This window comes from Squalius cephalus (assembly GCF_949319135.1).
Source record: "Squalius cephalus genome assembly, chromosome: 8".
NCBI classification, from domain to species: Eukaryota; Metazoa; Chordata; class Actinopteri; order Cypriniformes; family Leuciscidae; genus Squalius; species Squalius cephalus.
In genome coordinates this window covers 46,283,578-46,293,577 of record NC_137129.1, presented here as the reverse complement: position 1 = coordinate 46,293,577, position 10,000 = coordinate 46,283,578, and the positions used below count along the sequence as shown (strand labels likewise).

Here is a 10,000-nt window from a genome sequence, read left to right as displayed (position 1 = left end):
AAAATAAATCGTGATTTAACGGATCCTCGCCGAGGTCACGCCCACCCTGCGAGCATATCCTCGCTCTGATTGGTCGATCAGTCCATCAGTCACATAGATAGTAGACTCCTATTGGTCGGTGTTTGTTGTCATTTTGTTAGTGCAGAACATGTCGTATACATATTCGCCGCTTGTCAAATGTAAACATTTTTGCTTGTATCAAGATAAATTATTTTTGTCTATAAATATTTATAATTAAATATTTATCTCTGATAACTTGACGGAACTGATTCATTAAAATAGTCAAATCACATTTATTCATATTCATATGGCGCTTTATTGTCAAGTCAAATCACCTTTTAATTCGCGCTTTTAACAATATAGATTGTTTCAATGCAGCTTTATACGTTACAGATAGTTTCAAATCAGCTTCACAGGAAAATATCATAATTTAAAGCGATATTAACTGTAAAATATCAAATAAAAATAAATATAATGAAATGTCTAAAAAATGTGTATTTGCAGGATTCTCCGGAAAAGATCTGTAACCCAATACTGTCCGAAGAGGCAAAACTCAAGGCAAAATATCCAAATCTGGGACAAAACCCAGGCGGTTCTGGCTTTCTGATGAAGAGGCTTCAGAAAGGAGTGAGTAGAGCCAACAGTACATCCAGGGATCATTTTCATGTTTGAGTGAACTATGATCTAAATGCGTGTAAATCTCTCCTCTTGTAGCAAAAGTACTTTGACTCGGGCGATTATAACATGGCAAAAGCCAAGATGAAGAGCAAACTCGTGCTGGCAACCGGCCCTGAAGAGAAGCTGGTGACCGGAGGCCATATTCCCAAACCACAGGATCTTCCTCAGAGGAAACCCAGCGCTCTCGCCAGCAAACTGGCCGGATAAACACACACACACACACACACACACACTGAGACGAGTCATAGCGCTTATTCTCGGGGGTAGCTGAGGGATCTAAACCTCTAGAGAAAATCCAGACACTGAAGATGCAGATTCACTAGGGTTGGGCTGAGAGAGAGAGAGAGAGGGAGAGAGAGAGAGAGAGAGAGAGAGAGAGAGAGAGAGGGAGAGAGAGAGCGAGAGAGAGAGAGAGAGAGAGAGAGAGAGGGGAGAGAGAGAGAGAGAGAGGGAGAGAGAGAGAGAGAGAGGGAGAGAGATAGAGGGAGAGAGAGGGAGAGAGAGAGAGAGAGAGAGAGAGAGAGAGAGAGAGAGGGAGAGAGATAGAGGGAGAGAGAGAGAGAGAGAGAGAGAGAGATAGAGAGAGAGAGAGAGAGCTGACGAAACCAGCAGGGCGCGTCCCAAACCAGTCCAGTGGAGGAGTAACGTGTGCTTTATAGGCCTGACACGAGGTATTGATGAGCAACGGCACACTAGCACTCACTGTTTGGGGTCAGTAAGATTGAAAAAAGACGCATTATTCATCAAAGACGCTTAAAATTGATCAAAAGTGACAGTAAAGACATTTATAATGTTACAAAAGATTCTATTTCAAATAAACGCCATTCTTTTGAATGTTCTATTCATCAAAGAATCCTGTATAAATATAAACTGTTCTGTTTTCTGAAGCAGTTTGACAGTTTTTACCTCAGACTGAACTAATAAACTCCAGATTTCTCACGCACTTTAATAACATCAGGATCAACACTGGCTGATGATGTACTGTTACTGTGATGTAGAATTACTCACACTGTTGTGTAGGATTGTGGGTTTTGTTTTCAGCATTGTGGCATTATATTCATGACGGTTAGATTATAAAATATAATAATAATAATAATAATTAATTGCGATAATACGTGTTTTTGATTAAATCTGAAAATTAAAGGTGCAATAAACATTGCCATGATGCAGAAATAATTTAAAGCTAAAATAACATTTTGTTTTGCATGACGGATAAATACATATAAAAGTGTACAATCATTTAAGAGCATAAAAAGATTTTTTTTTAGCAAAACAAAGAACATAAAAAGTGTAGTAATATGAGAGTATGCTTTATATTAGAGAGTAAAACGTTCCACTAATTTCACAATGCAAAGAAACTTGTGTAAAATGTAGGCTATGAGTGTAAAATATTGGAGTGAAGATTTTTATGGTAGTTTTTTAAAATAAAAGTTTACATTACGTTAGACTGTGCTCTGAGTGCTTTGCCCACATGAATATCAATAATTCAAACACATATTTACAAGTCTATTGTCATATATAATCATAGAAGGCCAATATCCACTAGAGGTCTCTATAGTGACAGCAACACTGAGCTTTTTTATTGAAAATACTTGACAGAAAGTAATCATATCTATTCAATAAGATATACATCATATAAAGACTCCAAAAGCAACGCCTAGGTGTGTGTGTATGGAGTGTGAGCTGGTGTGTTGAGTGTAAAGCTGGCTCAGCGTGAGTCAGAGGGTAAAGGGTCACTATATCAGGTTCAGTTTTACATACTGACTGATCTCTCCACCTCACAGCTCGAGCTCCTCCTGATTTGACTGAATTACTTTGCATCAGGCCTGTATTTCACTAAACTGAGCTGAAATTATATAAAGAATTCACCCAGAATCAACATTAAATTAATAATAATTAATATATATATATATATTCACCTTCATCCAACAATATTTCGAATACAACGTGGTTTATAAAACATTTCTGACCTTTAGGTGAAACATTCCATTCAGTCAGTTCTAAATATTCGGTAAGAACATTGAGAAATTCCTAGGAAGCGCTAGAGAGGAAGGCCATATATGGATATTAGGGGCGGAGTTAAGGAAATTACGCAAAAGACACGTCATGACGCAGACAATATAAAACCCATCCTTGTTCTACCTACTTCCGCTTCACTCGCACAAGAGTGTCGACCATCACGAGCACTATAACCGTCGTCTTCGCGCTTTAACCTTCTTAATTTAAAGAAAATATAAGCTTCAATCTTAATCGTTCAGGTCGTATTTAAGTTTTATCTGTAACCTTTTTTTCTGTTTGTAAGCGTAATTATGACTCTGTCTTTAGGAATCAGGCGAACGGCCGCGATGAGTTTTTTAGCACAGGGCGCGCACACGACGCTCGTGCCCTCGCTGAAAGCGCACAACGAGGACGAGCTGGACGGGTGCGCGGATGAGATGGACTCCGCGTTAAAGCCGGTGAGACCGGGAACGAACGGAACGAGCGGGCTGAAAGGCCTCCAGCTCGACGGCCGCTTCGTGTCCGCGACCGACGGCTCTCTCCCGTCCACTCCGGACTCAGACGAGCTCGGGTCCGCAGAACTGGACCGTGATACCCGACAGCTCCTGCTGGTTTTCTATCGCACACACACAGGAATGTGTTCACCGGAGCAGAACCATAACCAGGCGCTGCCGACAATGAGGCGCGTCGTTGGGGAGATTCTCGAGAAACACCAGATAGTATACAAAGGTAAGACGCGCGCATGCGCGCTCCCTGTACGGCTGTTTGACTTTGTCTTTTTTTTATTTAATATTTAAAGTACTAAAGCCAAGCATAGATCAACTCATCAGAAGATTACAGTATAAATTATTACTCTAAAATGAGTGTCTGATTTCAGAGTAAACTAGTCACTTGATGTCAGTTTATAGAATAGTTAAAACAAAATTATAATAATATATAATAACAATTTTATTTCTATTCTGTTTATTTGTGTCGTTTCTGATAGTGATATTTGTCACTTAAGTCTATTTTAGTTTAATTTTGTATTTTTTATAGTTCTGTGATCGTAAATAAAGCCGTTTCTGTTCCTCGGTGGGGTTTTTCTCGGTAGGCTTTATCTGGTGAACCGCAGAGTTCGTCAGCGCGCTTCTCGGAAAGCCGGAGTTCCGCTTATCTTCGGCTCAGTGTGGGGGAGGAGGTTTCAGAAACACTGACTAACCGCTTCAGAAGTGCAGAGTGGAACAGTTTTAACGCATCGCTAATAAAAATGATATCAGTGCGAGATATTACGTGAACTCTGCAGTTTAGTGCTGCCAATGGCCAGAGCCGGTTATGTGCTGTCAGTCAAAAGGGGGCGGGGCCATCGGAATTAGGTATAATTTCGGTATAATCGCAAACTTGTGTATTATGCAAATGTATCTTTTTCAGATTGCAAATGACGTGACTAACTGTAGTTAGGAATGTAATCCATGACATTGTAGGTAGATTACATTCCATTTTAGGTAATGTATTCTGATTACTTTTAGATTACTTTTTTTTTTAAATTAGATTACTTATGATTTGAATGGCATCTTTGTACCATTTTGATTTTTTTTTTAAAAAGGGAAAGAAAATGTATCATTTATCAGCATCATGCAATGGTGCAATAAACATTACATCAGAACTGCATGAGTAGAGATTCATATGTGTCTCATGGTCAGTTCCTATGAGCTGATCTGAGTTCAGTAGTTCTGTGAGCTGATCTGAGTCCAGGCGTTTAGTAGTTCTGTGAGCTGGTCTGAGTTCAGTAGTTCTGTGAGCTGATCGGAGTCCAGGCGTTTAGTAGTTCTGTGAGCTGATCTGAGTTCAGTAGTTCTGTCAGCTGATCTGAGTTCAGGAGTTCAGTTGTATGATCTGAGTTCAGTATTTCTATAAGCTGATATGAGTCCAGGAGTTTTAGTAGTTCTGTGAGCTGATCTGAGTTTAGTAGTTCTGTGAGCTGATCTGAGTTTAGTAGTTCTGTGAGCTGATCTGAGTTCAGTAGTTCTGTCAGCTGATCTGAGTTCAGGAGTTCAGTTGTATGATCTGAGTTCAGTAGTTCTATAAGCTGATCTGAGTCCAGTAGTTCTGTGAGCTGATCTGAGTTCAGTAGTCCTGTGAGCTGATCTGAGTTCAGTAGTCCTGTGAGCTGATCTGAGTTCAGTAGTCCTGTGAGCTGATCTGAGTTCAGTAGTCCTGTGAGCTGATCTGAGTTCAGTAGTCCTGTGAGCTGATCTGAGTCCAGTAGTCCTGTGAGCTGATCTGAGTCCAGTAGTCCTGTGAGCTGATCTGAGTCCAGTAGTCCTGTGAGCTGATCTGAGTCCAGTAGTCCTGTGAGCTGATCTGAGTCCAGTAGTCCTGTGAGCTGATCTGAGTCCAGTAGTCCTGTGAGCTGATCTGAGTCCAGTAGTCCTGTGAGCTGATCTGAGTCCAGTAGTCCTGTGAGCTGATCTGAGTCCAGTAGTCCTGTGAGCTGATCTGAGTCCAGTAGTCCTGTGAGCTGATCTGAGTCCAGTAGTCCTGTGAGCTGATCTGAGTCCAGTAGTCCTGTGAGCTGATCTGAGTCCAGTAGTCCTGTGAGCTGATCTGAGTCCAGTAGTCCTGTGAGCTGATCTGAGTCCAGTAGTCCTGTGAGCTGATCTGAGTCCAGTAGTCCTGTGAGCTGATCTGAGTCCAGTAGTCCTGTGAGCTGATCTGAGTCCAGTAGTCCTGTGAGCTGATCTGAGTCCAGTAGTCCTGTGAGCTGATCTGAGTCCAGTAGTCCTGTGAGCTGATCTGAGTCCAGTAGTCCTGTGAGCTGATCTGAGTCCAGTAGTCCTGTGAGCTGATCTGAGTCCAGTAGTCCTGTGAGCTGATCTGAGTCCAGTAGTCCTGTGAGCTGATCTGAGTCCAGTAGTCCTGTGAGCTGATCTGATCTGAGTCCAATAGTCCTGTGAGCTGATCTGATCTGAGTCCAATAGTTCTGTGAGCTGATCTGAGTTCAGTTGTTGTATGATCAACTCGTTTTTGCCCCGGAAAAACAAACTGCATCCACTATTCCCTTAACGCTGGGTTCTTTGGGAATCTGTGCAGGTTTGTCTTGCCCTGGCAACCAAAAACCCACTTCTTTGGTGACACTGACTTCCCTAAAGCCGAGCAGAGCGCTTAGATGAGGTACTGCTTTCGCTCTCTTGCTCTGGTCTACGAGTGCGCGCGCGCCCGCGATCTTACCGGAGAAGTGCCCTTAGGACCCATATAAGGAAATTCCGTTACATCTGACGTCACACATGCCCATACTCGAAAAAAACTTTCCGAAACTTGTGACAAACCGGAAGGACAATTTTTGGCACAGAAATACTCCTTCAAACGTACAATTTAATTTTTGAAACTTTGTCCATGTTTAGCATGGGAATCCAACTCTTTAACAGTGTAAAAAAACTCAGTATGCATGAAATAGCATTTCACCCCCCCTTTAATGATCTGAGCGTATGGTCTAAAGCAAGTGCACTCGGGGTGTCCGAATCCACTTCTACTAGTTGAACGATGGGACAAATGGTCTGCGCTCCCGGCGCTGGTCTAACTAAAACTAGTTAGGAATGTAATCTATGACATTGTAGGTAGTAGATTACATTCCATTTTAGGTAATGTATTCTGATTACATTTCACAATTCTGATTGAAAAACCAAAGGGAAATGTGTCCTTTATCAGCATCATGCAGTAGTGCAATAAACACTACACCAGAACTGCATGAGGAGAGATTCATGTGTGAGTCATGTGTTCAGTTGTTCCTGTGAGCTGATCTGAGTTCAGTTGTTGACACTGGGTGTCTCAGTGTATATTTGATCTGATCTGGGTTCAGTAGTTGACTCTTCTCGTCGTCTCAGGGATGTTGTGTGATCTGATCTGGGATCAGTAGTGTATACATGACCTGATCTGGGATCAGTAGTTGACTCTGCTCTGTCTCCTCAGGGATGTTGTGTGACCTGATCTGGGATCAGTAGTTGACTCTGCTCTGTCTCCTCAGGGATGTTGTGTGACCTGATCTGGGATCAGTAGTTGACTCTGCTCTGTCTCCTCAGGGATGTTGTGTGACCTGATCTGGGAGCAGTAGTTGACTCTGCTCTGTCTCCTCAGGGATGTTGTGTGACCTGATCTGGGATCAGTAGTTGACTCTGCTCTGTCTCCTCAGGGATGTTGTGTGACCTGATCTGGGATCAGTAGTTGACTCTGCTCTGTCTCCTCAGGGATGTTGTGTGACCTGATCTGGGTTCAGTAGTTGACTCTGCTCTGTCTCCTCAGGGATGTTGCAGCGTCTCCACATGGACTCTGAGAAGGACTGGATGGACTTCATCGGCTCGATAGCGAAGAACATGTTCAGCGACGGCAGCACGAACTGGGGCCGCATCACGAGCCTGGTGGCGTTCGGGGCGGTGGTGTGTGCGCGCCTGAAGGAGTGCGGGCGCGAGGAGTGTGTGGAGGCCGTGGCACAGCAGATCTCCTCATACCTGATCTCAGAACAGCACCACTGGCTGCGGAACAACAACGGCTGGGTGAGTCCGTCACTCTATTAGCGCCGCGCAATATAGCCAAATATCACTAATGTGTATCGCGATATGCAGATCACAACGGCCTGGCACACACACTCTTCAACACTATACTCTGGCACACACTCTCTTCAACACTATACTCTGGCACACACACTCTTCAACACTATACTCTGGCACACACTCTTCAACACTATACTCTGGCACACACTCTTCAACACTACACTCTTCAACACAATACTCTGGCACACACACTCTTCAACACTATACTCTGGCACACACACTCTTCAACACTATACTCTGGCACACACACTCTTCAGCACTACACTCTTCAACACTATACTCTGGCACACACACTCTTCAACACTACACTCTTCAACACTATACTCTGGCACACACACTCTTCAACACTATACTCTGGCACACACACTCTTCAACACTATACTCTGGCACACACACTCTTCAGCACTACACTCTTCAACACTATACTCTGGCACACACACTCTTCAACACTACACTCTTCAGCACTATACTCTGGCACACACACTCTTCAGCACTATACTCTGGCACACACACTCTTCAACACTATACTCTGGCACACACACTCTTCAACACTATACTCTGGCACACACACTCTTCAGCACTATACTCTGGCACACACACTCTTCAACACTATACTCTGGCACACACACTCTTCAGCACTATACTCTGGCACACACACTCTTCAACACTATACTCTGGCACACACACTCTTCAGCACTACACTCTTCAACACTATACTCTGGCACACACACTCTTCAACACTACACTCTTCAACACTATACTCTGGCACACACACTCTTCAACACTATACTCTGGCACACACACTCTTCAGCACTATACTCTGGCACACACTCTTCAACACACTATACTCTGGCACACACACTCTTCAACACTACACTCTTCAACACTATACTCTGGCACACACACTCTTCAACACTATACTCTGGCACACACACTCTTCAACACTACACTCTGGCACACACACTCTTCAACACTATACTCTGGCACACACTCTTCAACACTACACTCTTCAACACTATACTCTGGCACACACACTCTTCAGCACTATACTCTGGCACACACTCTTCAACACACTATACTCTGGCACACACACTCTTCAACACTATACTCTGGCACACACTCTTCAACACTACACTCTTCAACACTATACTCTGGCACACACACTCTTCAGCACTATACTCTGGCACACACTCTTCAACACACTATACTCTGGCACACACACTCTTCAACACTACACTCTTCAACACTATACTCTGGCACACACACTCTTCAACACTATACTCTGGCACACACACTCTTCAGCACTATACTCTGGCACACACTCTTCAACACTATACTCTGGCACACACACTCTTCAACACTATACTCTGGCACACACACTCTTCAGCACTATACTCTGGCACACACACTCTTCAGCACTATACTCTGGCACACACACTCTTCAACACTATACTCTGGCACACACACTCTTCAGCACTATACTCTGGCACACACACTCTTCAACACTATACTCTGGCACGCACACACTCTTCAGCACTATACTCTGGCACACACACTCTTCAACACACTATACTCTGGCACACACTCTTCAACACACTATACTCTGGCACACACTATACTCTGGCACACACACTCTAATCTCACACGGTTCAGGATGGATAGTGTGGACAATGAGACGCAAGGCAACTGAGTGAACATCTCTAAATGACAACGGCTTGTGTTTCCTTCTGCAGAATACACACACACACACACACACACACACACACACACACACACACACACACACACACACACTTATGAGGACATTCATTGACACAATGCATTCTCTAGCTGCTTACCCTAACCTTACCCATCACAACTGTGCCTAACCCGACCCCTGACCCTAAACTGACCCTTGACCTCATCATAACCTTATCCCTAAAACCAAGTCTTGACCCTCAAACAGGCCTTTAAAGGGGTCTTATTTTAAAATGTTCTCGCTTTACTTTCTCTGTCCTCACTCCAATGGTCTAAAACTCAAACTGGTCCTCACAAAGATAGATGTGCACACACTCACACACTCACTCACTCACTCACACACTCACTCACACACTCACACACTCACACACTCACACACTCACACACTCACACACTCACACACTCACACACTCACACACTCTCACACACACAGAGTTCATTGAGCAGAAGTGAAGCTGAGCTCAGGTGTCAGGTCTGGTGTGTGTGTCTCCTGCTCATGTGTGTGTTCTCTCTCTCTGCAGGAAGGGTTTGTGGAGTTCTTCCGCAAGGAGGACGTGGAGTCGATGGTGCGTAACGCTCTGATGGCGGTCGTGGGCTGCGCGGGCATCGGCGCCGGCCTGGCCTTCCTGATGCGGTGACGAGAACGGGTCGCTCCGACATGGACACTGACATGCACAAGTGACTCTGGCTAAACTCCGGCTGAACTCCGGCCCGACTCGGCTCTGTGCCGGCGCCTGACTCACGCCACACGATTGGGCTCTTCCTGATCCAGATACGACCCAAGATTTTAACTTTGTCAGATTTATTTTTATAAAAAATATCCTGGAGAGAACTCTTGATGTGTGCATCATGTGATTATGCCTTGTAAACATGTAAATAAACAACAGGGCTTTATGCACGTTTGCTTCCCTGGAAGTCATTTCTGCAGCTCCGGGGCCTCGGGGTCCTGGGGTAAGATGAGCCGGCCTCCGCTGAGCTCGGCCTTTCGGGAACGAGAAGCGAGC

General features: G+C 44.2%; 2 protein-coding genes across 2 annotated transcripts in view; both read left to right on the top strand.

Annotated features, from left to right (window-relative positions):
• ensaa (endosulfine alpha a) overlaps positions 1-2,485 on the top strand; it is a 2,817-nt gene extending 332 nt beyond the window's left edge. Inside the window, exons 2-3 of the mRNA XM_079880013.1 lie at positions 505-627; positions 715-2,485. Of these exons, the coding sequence (XP_079736139.1) occupies positions 505-627; positions 715-885 (294 nt within the window). The 3' untranslated portion in view covers positions 886-2,485. The remainder of the gene's footprint in view (positions 1-504; positions 628-714) is intronic.
• Positions 2,486-2,575: 90 nt separating this feature from the next.
• Positions 2,576-9,730, top strand: mcl1a (MCL1 apoptosis regulator, BCL2 family member a). The gene is made up of 3 exons (XM_079879954.1): positions 2,576-3,405; positions 6,952-7,202; positions 9,518-9,730. The coding sequence occupies exons 1-3, from the start codon at positions 2,988-2,990 to the stop codon at positions 9,632-9,634; spliced, it is 786 nt and encodes a 261-aa protein (XP_079736080.1). The 5' UTR covers positions 2,576-2,987; the 3' UTR covers positions 9,635-9,730.
• Positions 9,731-10,000: the final 270 nt, after the last annotated feature.

Coding starts and splice junctions, on each gene's coding strand:
- mcl1a (XM_079879954.1), top strand. CDS start 2,988: ATGACTCTGTCTTTAGGAATCAGGCGAACGGCCGCGATGAGTTTTTTA. Junction 3,406..6,951: donor ACACCAGATAGTATACAAAG/GTAAGACGCGCG, acceptor CTGTCTCCTCAG/GGATGTTGCAGCGTCTCCAC. Junction 7,203..9,517: donor TGCGGAACAACAACGGCTGG/GTGAGTCCGTCA, acceptor CTCTCTCTGCAG/GAAGGGTTTGTGGAGTTCTT.